This window comes from Argopecten irradians, chromosome 10, assembly GCF_041381155.1.
Source record: "Argopecten irradians isolate NY chromosome 10, Ai_NY, whole genome shotgun sequence".
NCBI classification, from domain to species: Eukaryota; Metazoa; Mollusca; class Bivalvia; order Pectinida; family Pectinidae; genus Argopecten; species Argopecten irradians.
The window spans coordinates 4056671-4069931 of NC_091143.1; the positions used below are offsets into that span (position 1 = coordinate 4056671).

Consider the following 13261-nt stretch of genomic DNA (forward strand, 5'->3'; position numbering starts at 1 on the left):
TAAATTGATATCACTTTAAGTAATAGTTTTTGCACTGTTAGCCATATACTTACCTACACACAACATCAAGTTGGGGTCAAACTCGAGTCCGGGAGGACAGAAACAGGTGTAGCTGCCCTCCTCGTTATTACATTCAGCTTGACCACACATTCCTTGTTCATTACACTCATTGTCATCTGTAACATTATGTAAAACAGATATCTAATGGTGTACAAGTATGAAGTCATTCAAATTCTTAGCACATATGTTTAAGTAGTTGAAAAAGTTTTTGTCACCAAAACTATCATTAATTTGTTTGGTGTTCATATTGTCTGACTACAGCAAAGTTATTCATCTGTCCTATTTTTTCATAATCTTGTAAACCAATACGATAGAATTAACTGAAGTCATATTTTTCTTGTAATACTGACAAGTATCTACCCACAGGAAGAGTTACACTCTAGACTCAAACACTTGGCTTGGGTCTTGATGGTGAAATATCTAATACTTTGTTCTCCCCTTGTTCATAATCTTACATTTCAACAACTCTCCTATAAAGATATATAATTAACATGACATATACCATGAACATACATTTCAAAGTCTGCCCTAAGAACTTGTCTGAAATGACCAAGAGCCATATATACCTATACACTGGTCCATATTGGGGTGTAGGGTGTAGCCGGGAGGACACTGACAGCGGTAGGCACCAGGGATATTCTCGCACCCATCTGTACACTTTCCGTTAGCACACTCGTCAATGTCTGGTCAACAGAGAAACCATTAATAGGACAGCTATGGGCTTTTCACAGAATAATTTCTCAAAAGTCTCCACTATTATATGTATCAGCAGAGTCACAGGAGTTGTCTCCCATTACCTTGATTTTTCAAAATGTCCAACAAGCTGATTCAGTAAGATAGAATGCATACAAGATATTTTTGTCTTTCATAACCTTATTTGATGTTTTTTTTCTACAGTTCTGGTTTTACCACATCTTGATCTTGTTTTTGTACAATGTCATGTTAAAGTGTTTTTTTTTTTTTAAATTTTACACTTGCATGTACAAAAAATGTCCACTTACCGACACAGTTGGTTCCTGTCTCATCGACTGTGTAACCACGGAGACAGACACATCTAAAACTTCCAGGCGTGTTGTTACAGGTTCCCTTAGGGCCACACAAATGGGGCTGCTCCTCACATTCATTGATATCTACCAGTTAACAAAGTTATTAAAATTAAATCTTAATTCCAAGCATGGTGAAAGTCACTTGAATCTTAATTTGGCTTACCAGTACTATTGAGGTAACATGATGGTAAACATTTGAAATACTACATTGTGTCCTAACAGTCAGCAAAATAATGTCATATGATAAAAAGTCTGTACTTTAGACTCCCATGTTTTGCAAAAGGATCCTTCAAAATATCTACATAAAAAATGGTCATCTTTCCCCCCAAATTATTGACTATACACAGTATAAAGATGATTATTTTAATTACATCAAGTAAAATAGCACCACTTCTTGTCAAAATAATCAAATTGCACATATCTAGCAATTGACCTGAAGTTATCCCTTCATGACAGTATGACTACAGTGAAGTACTTACCCATACATCTGTTCCCCATACCACGGCGGAATCCGTCAGCACAACCACACTCAAAACTTCCCACTGTATTGATACATTTGTGCTGACAGTTATGCTGCATGTTGGCACACTCATCGAGATCTGAAACAAACACAAATATGACTGAATGAAGTTGACAAAGTGAAGAACAAACATTACTTAACACAAGAATCCATATATGTATAGTTACCACTCTACCACCATAGCCCAGAACAAAATAATGATTGTTTAGATTCTAATGCATTCTGGTGGAGAACCCAGGACTTTGTGGAAAGTCAATATTCAACAAGACAAAACTACCAGTCAAGCAAGGCAGTCATAGAAAAAGGATTTGAATGAAGATAAATTTCATCATTCTTAATTTCACTCATTTCTAATAATCATGTAGTGGTTGTACCATATGTAACAGAATGTTTCTTAAGACCCGTAAAATACATACCTCGACATGTCTTGCCATCCATGTTAAGGACATAGCCTGGAGGACAGGTACATTTGTAGCTGCCAACAAGGTTGAGGCAGGTAAACTCACATGGTGAGCGCTGGTCTTCACATTCGTTCACATCTACAAATTAACCATCATGTACAGATGTTCAATGCATTAAAGTGCATGAATTTTTAATTACAACATGACATATGAATTTAACGTGAAGAAATATTGCCTGCATGTGTAAAATTTTGTATAAACTGCTAGAATTTTGGAAAATGCATTTAATCATGTCAAATGTGCACTAGATTCCCAAAACAGAATTATTAATAACAACAAAAAGTCAAAATAATATAAAACGAAATTTAGCAACAGCAAAAAAGATATTTTTTAAATATTTTATTGAATTTTATTTGTGCGTCTTTATTATCGCTATCAATGCTATACAATCATGACAGGCATTAAAAGATCCAAGATGGCGATCTACTAGATTGATGTTGTCAGACGAGTTGTCTGCAAATAAGACCCTCACCACCCATGACCTTTATTTCTTATTTAGGTGGGAGGTTTTATTTGTGGTGAAATACGGTAGGGATTTAGGTAGCTGCAATATTGTAGCTCAAAAGACTTTTAGACAGAAAATGATGTCGTCTTTAGAGCTACAATTGGTGCCTATTACTGCTAATGGAGCAAAGTAATGATTATACAAACCATTATAAAACATTTCTTTGCATTTTATCGTACTTTTTCGATGTCGCTTACCTACTAGGGAATAGAACTGAGCTATATGAAATATCAAATTCTCATCGATCATTATTTTTTTAACACAATAATACATATGAAGATCTTTCTGAAGGAAATTTATACGGCAAGTGCACAAGTTACGAATTTCACGTCTTGTGAGCGGTACGGTATATATTATAATGGTAGTTATGTTTGTTTTAGACAAAAATAATATGTAAATGCATGTATACGCTTAAAATAATTGGAAACCTACAAAAAGGTATAGAAAACTGTGCCCGAGTGATTTTTGGAGGCAGTGCTCCACTACGACACATAGGGACCAATTCGTACCCGGCCGAAAGGTATAGTAGGCCGGGTACGTATATTCGTTCTAGGATTTAGGGTACAGTAGGCCTGCAATAATCTGGACACAGACAGTCCAGAAAACTTGCAACACAGAAGGAAACATCTGGGAATGCATTAGATTATTGACTAAGCAAACAGAATCTGGCAGTCTGTAAACTTTGCAATCCAGACAGATTGAACAAGGAACGCAAGTGTTTAGATAAGTGAAAGTGCACTGTACTGTTGCCCTGCCCCAGTCTCCTGTTATATACAGACCTATACAACTGGTTCCCATAGAGTCTGTCTTGTAGCCACGGTCACATATACATCCATACGATCCAGGCTTGTTGATACATTGACCATTCTTACATCGCCCAGGGAACAGTAGACACTCATTTATATCTGTAAATAGTTTGTTTGTTTATGATCAAATGACTCAAATTCGTGATAGAAAATACAAACTAAATCATTGTTTATCAAATTATAAAAATTTGGGCTATTAAGGGGAAATTACATCATTTATTTACATTCTGTAATAAGTACCTGCACTTTGATCTTCAATTGAAGTAAATATAGTTAGGCCTAGTTCCTAACTAGATGTGTGACCTACCTTCACCACCAGGCCTGGTGCCTATTCCATCTGGACACAACTTTCTGAACTGTCCTGTAAAAATACATACACAATGTCTAAAGTGTTCTGAAGCATGTATTTTACATCAAAGTTTATGGGAATAGGGGTGTCAACAACACACTGAAGCTCAATGTCAAAATATACATATAATTTTTTTTGGTAAATGAATCAATTTGCAGCATTATGAAGATATAATTAACAAGCCTTACATAAGAAGATAAATTATCATAATCTACTTACTAGAACCAACGCTTGGACACCTGTCACAGCCTCGACCCCAGGCGGCAGCACCTGTACAGCAGCATTCGACCTGTGTGGTCCTCCTTATAGACGGCACAATCCTACAGCGTCCCCCAGTCAGCTCAAAGAAGCAGTAGTCTTCCCTGGTGTCTGAATATACATATACAGAACATTCTTATTTAGCACCAGCACAGCCACATTAATGCAGCTTTAATACAACTGGAATCATAATATTTATCAACCATTCATAATCCTGGGAAATTTGAAATTTTCTTGATGACTTATTTTTTAAAAAGAAATTATTGCACTATCATTTTATAAGTCAATATGAAGCAATGGTACAGCACTATAATTCTATAACCCAATAAGAATCAATGTTACATTGGCAACATCATTTATACTTAATAAGGTGATAACATAAATTCTAAGCCATTGACAATACTTGTTACAAGAATTAAAGATTGCATTTGTGAAAAAAATATCTCCTAAATCCCCATAGAATATTGGATAGATAACAGCTAGCATATCTTTTCTTATTGTATACAGAACTTTAAAAGTCACAACATTTCTTACCGCGACATTCCTTGCCATCCAGACTTGTAGAGAAGCCTGGGTGACAGCGACACCTGTAGCCTCCAATTGTGTTGATACAGCGACCGTTCCTACAAACATCTGGCCGGCTAGTACACTCGTCAATATCTATTGGAATTATAAAACATTTTCAATTGATGATTCAACTTCAAGAAAATGTAATTTATGTCATGTAAACACATGTGGAATATCTCATACAACTGCTTTTAGATTTAAGAATCCATTTTCATTTATTTTTGTTCTTTTATTGCATTCCATTAGGATTGGATGCAAAGATTCTCAATTTCTATACCAAAGGATTGCGTAAAATTTCATGATTAAAAGTACCTGAATACATAACTGATGCATTTTTTTTATTTTCATCAGATAAGTGCTAAACAAACTAAATTTTTACATCAAACAAAACTCTTCTGGTATCTTCAATCCAATCATGTTGTCTGCAAAAAAAGAAAGCTATGAGACACTTACCTCTACAGTCGTTGGTTCCTACTTCCCTGTAACCCTCTGGACATACACACATGAAGGTTCCGACCAGATTCTTACAGGCGTACCGACACTGGTGGTCCCCTCGGGCACACTCGTCCACATCTGTCATCACAAAGTTTACATGTATATCTCACTATCAATAGAATTGTTTTAATGGTATTATAGTTCAGTTTTACTATAAAGACATAATATAAAAATCAGCATCAAAGATTAAAAATTAAGGTTAAATGGCTATTCCAGTGAAACACCTAACTAAACCCAAGGTTTAGCTTTTATTTGACTTCACTCAATAATTTATCTTCTTTGTATAATAGAAGTAATAAGCATAAAATTCCACCAAAAAAGGAAGAGATTTATTTTAAAGTTTTGTGATCATGTTAATATTTTGCTAGTCTAATAATGATTCTAAATGTACTCTTAACTATTTCAAAATTAATAATTCAATAGTTTTTTTCCCTCAAAATTCTGTACATAATGCGATTTAAGGCGTTTAAAGATAACAGAAACAAGGCTTGGTAATGGTCCAGGATATAAAAAAAATATCCTAGCATTTCAACAGTTTCATTCCCCAAGCTTTTGAACAGTTCCTTTCTCCTAGCTATTTTGAACACGTTCATTCCCCTAGCTATTGAACACTTTTGTTCCCCTAGCTATTGAACAGTTACGTTCCCCTATCTTTCTCCTGACCTTGACAATGGATTCCGTCGGGTGCTATGTTGTAACCTTTAGGACAGATACACCTGAAGGAGCCAGGAATGTTGACACAGCGGAAAGCACAGTTGTTCTGGTCCGTCAGACATTCATTTACATCTGTGGGGGATAAATAAGAATTGAATGACACCTGAATGGGAAAATAGGTTCAGGTATCCTTTGGCCGTCATTTAAATTTGTTATTTAGATTAATATATCAAATTGCAAGGACAGACGAATAGTCTAAAATTTTGTTTCAAATCTTCGTGTATATTGAATACAAATTGACTTTATAAAATAAGCACAATACCGTTTCTTATCATATTCATCACATTTTGTGCAAAACAAACTGAACTCTGTTAGAACAGAAATGGTTCCTAAGACACTGATATTGAAGTTTCAGATACAAAAGACTAACCTTCACATGTATTGTCCATTCCTGGCATAAACCCGTCGGCACAGTTACACTGAAATCCTCCCTCTACATTGGTACAGGTTCCATTTCCACATATATTACCAGTCAAGCACTCGTTGTTATCTAAAACCAAGGTCATCAACTGTCAACCACTGGGAAATCAAATATATTCAATATGACTCCAAATCAAATTAATGAAATTCACCACCGAATTCATTTGAGCATACATATTGAAGTTAATCGCTTACTATGGTTTTTATGAAAATTATTTTATCAAATTGAATATTAAATAAGACAACAGTTCTTGCAACATCTATTTATAAAATATTCATGTCAAATATATATTTCAGTCAACTTTCTTCTAGTTTTTGTTTCAGAAAAGAAAAAGATCTACAACTATATTGTTATTTGATGTATTGGAAATCTATTTTGATGATTATATTTACAATGATTATGATGAAAACTTGTCAAAGGGGAGATAATGCTCATAAACTCCTGGGAGGAATACATAGACGATGAACAAATGGCACGTTACTTTGAATTATATATTTTACTTATCAGTTTGTCTATATAAGCTTCCATGGTTAAGTACAAGCTTTCTAAAAGGAAGTCTGATGACACTAGAATCATAGGATAATACATGTGTGATACTGACCTACACAACGCCGACCAGTGTCGTCTAAGATGTAGCCTTGTCCACATTCACAGCGGAATGATCCATCGGTATTGACACACTGTCCATTCTCACACAGTCCAGGTATCATCATACACTCATTCACATCTACAGGGCAATTATCACTTCATCAGTTGATTAGAAAATATTGATATACAGTCAAACTTGTCTATAACAACCACTGAAGGGGAGACAGAAAAACGGTCACTATAGATAGGTTGCCTTTATAGACAGGTTGGGGCTTTCTGCCAACCAGCGAGCCAGTAAATAAAACAGATATTTTGTAATGCAAAACAGACCTGCTATTGGATATTTATATATATATTACCATGCATTATTTAAGAACTAATTGTATCAATATTTTTCTGTAATTTGTGTTCATTTTACTTTTTATTGTTTGGATGGGGCCTTAAAATGCAATCGGAATTTCGATCATAACAAAATCAACTCGTTTTGATACACACTAGTTGTAGATTTTTTCAGCTATAAACATAACAATTACCTAATTACTGACTTGACATGGCCTGGAATTATCTGTGCAAGATTAATTTCTGACAATGTATGCGTGCAATATTTTGTACAACACTTTCTCGCTGGCAAGTCGTATGTAATGTTGCCGTGTAACCAGTTTTGACGGATTAATCTCAGGACATGAAAGATAGATTTGGAGGCGTTTTCTCACAATATATAGCTTCAAAACTATTAAAATCACAATGCAGGTACACATATTAATTTTCAGTAGCATTTCTACCAAGTAATGGGACCGTATTTTATTGATAAACACATTGAGAATATCCGGGTTACATCGGGCGATAATCCGACTGACTCTATAATTATATAATCGTGAAGAAATCGAACGTAAATTTATAGGCCTTATTTGAAAAGGTTAAGTACAGGTCATTTCTTAGTATTATTACAATGCTAAATATCGACAATGAATAACGGAACACATTGAATAAATCGGCATGTTTTATTTTGCCTACCATACCATCCGAGTTATAGCTTCAAAATCACGCTTTACAAGTGATCTTTTCTTGCTCATGGCGTTCGCGACCAAACATAATTTCAGTCTTTGATCGGCATAAAGGGTCGTTAAAACTTCCATCTTCAAGTTGGCAAACATATTTGTACCTCAAATGTTACGACCGCTAGGTTATAAACCATACAGTCCTGTATAAACAATTCATAGCTTGGGCTTCAGTAATGGCTGCCATTTGCTTACTAAGGGAGTTAATTACCGGAAGTAGGTCAAAGGGACGCTACTAACACACACACTGTACTCGGCTTGAAAAGTCGATCTCAGCGACCTGTCGTTAGACAACTTTGACGGGGCTAAAATGATCGGTCGCTAGCCGCATTAGACAGGTGGTCGTTATGCAGAGTGCCACTATGTAGTAAAAATGCATGGGGAGTCTAAAAACCGGTTGTTATATACAGGCGGTCGTTTAGAGCAGGTTTGACTGTAATGACAAAAAGTGTTCAGGCCAGAAAAAAAAACACATCCTAATACATGTGCAATTTCTTTAAACAAAAATTTGTGACAACTTAATTTTTACTTGCATTCAGACCATGAAAATATTAAATTACATGTGAAAATAAGATGGTTTAAAGAATTAAGTTTTAGTCTACAATTTTATAGTTTATACCAATAACTTAAATTAAAGACACTTTTATCACCAGCTTCACGCCTATAATTGTAAGACTGTATGTTTACATATGGTAGTAACTCTTACCCATAGTTCCTCCATCTGGACTTGTAATAACTCCGGTATCAGGACACAGTGCATCAAAGCTGGCTACAAATATAATACATAAAATCAAATTTTTATGTGTCAAGTTATAAATAAAATGATCTGAAAGAGTTTATACACTTGGTATTGATAACTAGACCAAAAAGAGCTTTCCTTGGAATATTCTTTTTTATTTTGGTATGAAAGAGCATGCTCTTATTTTTCTTTGCAGTGATGACCTCTGACCTTACTTTTGTCAATTGTGATGACCTCTGTCCTTATTTTGTTTATGGTAATGACCTCTGACCTTACTTTTGTAAATGATAATGACTTTGATGACCTTACCTTCACCCCTCTGAGGACACACTTCACACAGATTGGTGTTACCCCAGGCCTGCCCCACGGTACAACAACACATTGCCTTAGTCATATTCCTTGTGAAGGCATCGAGGCACAGACCACCTTGAAATCGTCCAAAGCAATTTCCTTCCCTAACATCTGGAATAGAAAGAGGAATTTCAATATACAGTATATATATTGTCATTATGCCCTATATACTGATTGTTTATACTTATCATCAAGTAATCTTTTCAAAGCAATTTTCATTTTTGATACAGATTTTTTGTATACTTTAACCTAGTGCGAAAGAAAGATTCTCCAAACAGTGGTCTTTACTCTCTTAAGAAAAGATGGATTATTACCTGGTTTTGTAATACTTAGTTATATATCATTTTCTCCATAACTATTATATCTACAAAGAGATTCTTTCAGAAGCCATTACTTCATCACCAACTATATTTGTGTTACATACCGAGACACATCATGCCATCGTCTGTGAGGAGTGTGTTTGGAGGACACTGACAGCGATATCCTCCGTCAATGTTCTCACACTGACCATTAGCACATACGTCAGGGATAGTCTCACATTCATTCACATCTGAAAAAACAACCGTTACACCAAACATAAAACAGGAACAAAGTTTTAACATACAATGTACTTACTGATAGTATATAATTTCACATTAAAAATCTCAATTCACGTAAAATGTCAAGGATCACAGAATTGAAGAAAACCCTTCACCTACGATCTTGTTTCCAGATCAGACGTTAGTTACAGCCTATTATGTGAATCTGAACAATGCCTTCCTGATTCAGTAATTCTGAGATAACAAAGGTAATGCGTTTTCACAGAATGTTTTCTATGTACCTATACAGAACTGGTTATTTCCCAGCTGCTGTAACATGTAGCCTTCGTCACAGATACATCGGTATGATCCTTCACTGTTTACACAGCTCCCGGCCAGACAAATGTTGTCTCTTTCCACACATTCATCAATATCTGTATAACAAACAAATTATCTTATATTAAGCAGGTAGGTTGTTTTTGCTAGTTCTTTATCAATAGATGTTTGCTACCATCTTTGATGAAAAGAGAGCAACTTCGGAAACATTTTTACCTTAAATTAAGATTGAAATACTTACAACGTCTCAAATTATTATAGAAAAGCCTTACAATTACTGAAGGTTGGTAATTTTTTCTGATATAAGCATTGAATTAACCTGAGCCTACTTCTAGAATATAACTTCTGATCACTCCTTGAAATATTTTCTTTTGCAAATCAAGTTTGCTTTTAGATGACTCACCCCTACAGTCCATGCCATCTCTAGTGATTTGGAACCCTTGTGGACAAGAACAGGTGAAGCTACCCATAGTATTGACACAGCGGCCATTCTGACACAATCCAATCTGGTCCAAACATTCATTCACATCTGGTGACAGAAATATACAAATAGTCATGTTTGAATTTCTCAATCCAACCTTACCTTTACTGCAGAGTAACTGTTGTAAGACAAATATAATCTTATTCTGATGGTCTAAACACTTCTCATCTATTGAGTGTGTAAACAATGACTAATCCAGTGATGTGACCACTAATAGCTGTTTAATTATTCCATTGTCCCAATTTGGGATTATCCCAAACTGAAACTAAAGTAATGTGTACTTAATTTTGCAGCATTTCTGAATTTTACAGGTACAAAAATGTAGATGTTTTTCTGTTTTAACATTTTAGAAACCAAGATACTTCTTTCATAGTTTATGCTATTTAATTCAAAATAATTCATTTTTGCTTGTTACGAGCATTTTCATTGGCTTAAAAATTTACTTTATCAGCCCATAAAGGAAAAAATGGCGTCGCCGTTTGTAACATCGCTTCTGATTGGCTGAGATGACGGCGTAATAATTTCATAGACAAAATAGTCTTAAAATGAATTTTAAATGTTGAAGAGATTATCTTTAGTAAATTGAATTATAAGGATTAATTTGAAATGATTTTTTATGTTATGGAGATATAACACAAAAATCTGTGTGTACTCTCATCATAAACCGCTTCGCGGTTTATTTAGAGTACACTCAGATTTTTGTGTTATATCTCCATAACATAAAAAATCTATTCAAGTTAATCCTTAAACACTCAATATTCAATTTTTGAATAGTGTGGTTAATTACTGTCTTACAATTACTGAGCCTCTAAACATCAATAAATATTTTTTTTCTTCTACAATTTGATGATTAATTGACTTTATAGAACTGAAACAGAATTGTGTATGTTTATCTACATACAGCAAAAAATAGCTAATCTAAGCATCCATTAGAGAAAATCAGCACTTTTCATTTATACACAACAGATAAAACTTGTGACAAACATCAGAGTGATACCAACCTAGACACTCCTGGTTGTTGGACACAATGAAGCCAGGAGAACAATGACATCTAAAACCTCCAATAAGGTTTTCACACGTCCCATTCCTACAACGTCCTGGTCTAGCTGTACATTCATTTCTATCTGAAAGTCAACAGGTCATCAATCAATCTTCATCAAAAAACTTGTAGGAAAGAGAGAAAAAATATGGCTTAATTTGTTAACAACATAGGGCAAAAGTTACCATGAAATGTGTCATAATTATGATAATCTTTCATTGCCTTTACTTTAGATTTTTTGTTTTCCAATTGTGACTTCAAAATTTCTGTTTGAAAAACTATTAAAGTTCTTTTACCTAGTTATTGTTACAATAAGATGGTAACCATGGTCACAAGACAATCTGAGCCACAAAAGACATTAGGAACTATCACTGTCTGGATAGACAAGGGACTGAAATGCTCACCGATACAGGCATCTCTGTTTGTGTTGAGTCGGAAGCCTGGTAAACAGGTACATCTGAAGCTACCATCCAGGTTATCACACTCTCCATTGATACATACACCAGCAAGCTCCTCACATTCATTCACGTCTGTAAACCACAGCAGGAAAGCATCAGTACTTCAGAGTAACTTATTCATAAGTAATCAAAATGTAAAAGAATTATTAAATACCAATCATAGATTCTGAAGGGAATAGGGCATTAATAAAAAGGGAACTCTTAATAGTTAACTAAAAGTTAAAAAACATAAATTGTTCATATTAGGGCTGAAACGATTAGTCGATTAATTGGAGGACTGATATAATGAAACTAATTGCTGATAATGGATTGATTGCTAATTCTTTCAGCACTACTTCAAATGATCCTCAATCCACGGTACATATATAATAGAAGACAACTATATAGAGCCTGTTTAAAAACTAAAAAAAAAAACCAAAAAAACTTTAGAAATCAGGTTTTAACAAGAACTTTTTTATTCTTCGCATTTAGAATATTGAGGTCGATGTTGAAAGTTGATGGGCTACAAAACCTTATAGAGCAACTATCCCGCCAAACTTACCCAGACAACGCCGACCTCCAGGGGAGAGTTTGTAGCCTGGTGGACACTGACAAGTAAAGCTCCCGGGAGTATTGATACACTGGGCATAGCCTTTACAGGGCGACTCTCCTGTCAGACGACACTCATCAATATCTGAAAGAAAATAACATCAGAATTACAGAAATTATTATTGTCAGTTTTGTTGTTTAGCATTGAATGGAGTCATATAATAGAAGACCAACTTAAAAGCATATTTTCCATCAATTTTCAGATTTTTTTTTTATTGTATTTAAAATTTTCTAAACCAATGAAAAAGTAAAAATGATTGGAGCTCTATCAATCCACATTTACCTTCACACTTGTAGGATGTTGGGTTGTACTCATAGCCATCAAAACATTCACATCGGAAGCTTTGTAAGGTATCTATACAGCGGCCATTCTCACAGATTCCTTGGAATTTCTCACATTCATTGATTCCTGAAAGGAAGAAATACATGTTCACTATCAATATCTTAAACAAGTCATTGAGATTATGAAATATATTATTTATTTTGTCAGATATAACAGAAGGCTTTCCATTAAAGTTAAGCAACATATTCCAATGACTCTCATAATGAAGTGTTTCTTGTTTTACCTACCCTCTCCAATCCTCTCAGGCTCACAAAGATCAGCGTATTCAGCTGAAAATAACAAAAACACCAATCAAGTACATCAGCTTAACTATCAATACACTGTACTTGTCTTATTCTACAACTTTGGCGAGAAATATGTTTTAGAGATATAAATGGCATGTAAGCCAACAGTTTGTTTTGATTATGGTTACGTTGAATCAGATTACAGATCTTATATATTATGGGAGTATTGTATTATACATTCAGGGCTGACACCATACCTGGCCATCTAAACTTAACTTTTTTTTGCTACTACATGTACATGAATTGATCCTCAAATATATTGAGAAATGATTGAGT

The 13261-nt window shown here is 34.6% G+C and overlaps 1 protein-coding gene across 2 annotated transcripts in view; it reads right to left on the minus strand.

Moving 5' to 3' along the window:
- LOC138332933 (fibrillin-2-like) overlaps nt 1–13261 on the minus strand; it is a 35941-nt gene that overhangs the window by 5059 nt on the left and 17621 nt on the right. For both annotated transcript variants that reach the window (XM_069280984.1, XM_069280983.1), the window contains exons 29-51: nt 12929–12970; nt 12642–12767; nt 12312–12443; nt 11717–11842; nt 11275–11397; nt 10196–10321; nt 9759–9890; nt 9363–9488; nt 8897–9049; nt 8555–8617; nt 6804–6929; nt 6152–6271; nt 5731–5853; nt 5026–5145; nt 4540–4665; nt 3967–4116; nt 3706–3759; nt 3372–3497; nt 2043–2165; nt 1586–1705; nt 1062–1190; nt 627–743; nt 54–176 (exon numbers count right to left, since the gene is read on the minus strand). In XM_069280984.1, coding sequence (XP_069137085.1) covers nt 54–176; nt 627–743; nt 1062–1190; nt 1586–1705; nt 2043–2165; nt 3372–3497; nt 3706–3759; nt 3967–4116; nt 4540–4665; nt 5026–5145; nt 5731–5853; nt 6152–6271; nt 6804–6929; nt 8555–8617; nt 8897–9049; nt 9363–9488; nt 9759–9890; nt 10196–10321; nt 11275–11397; nt 11717–11842; nt 12312–12443; nt 12642–12767; nt 12929–12970 — 2706 coding nt within the window. The remainder of the gene's footprint in view (nt 1–53; nt 177–626; nt 744–1061; nt 1191–1585; nt 1706–2042; nt 2166–3371; nt 3498–3705; nt 3760–3966; nt 4117–4539; nt 4666–5025; nt 5146–5730; nt 5854–6151; nt 6272–6803; nt 6930–8554; nt 8618–8896; nt 9050–9362; nt 9489–9758; nt 9891–10195; nt 10322–11274; nt 11398–11716; nt 11843–12311; nt 12444–12641; nt 12768–12928; nt 12971–13261) is intronic.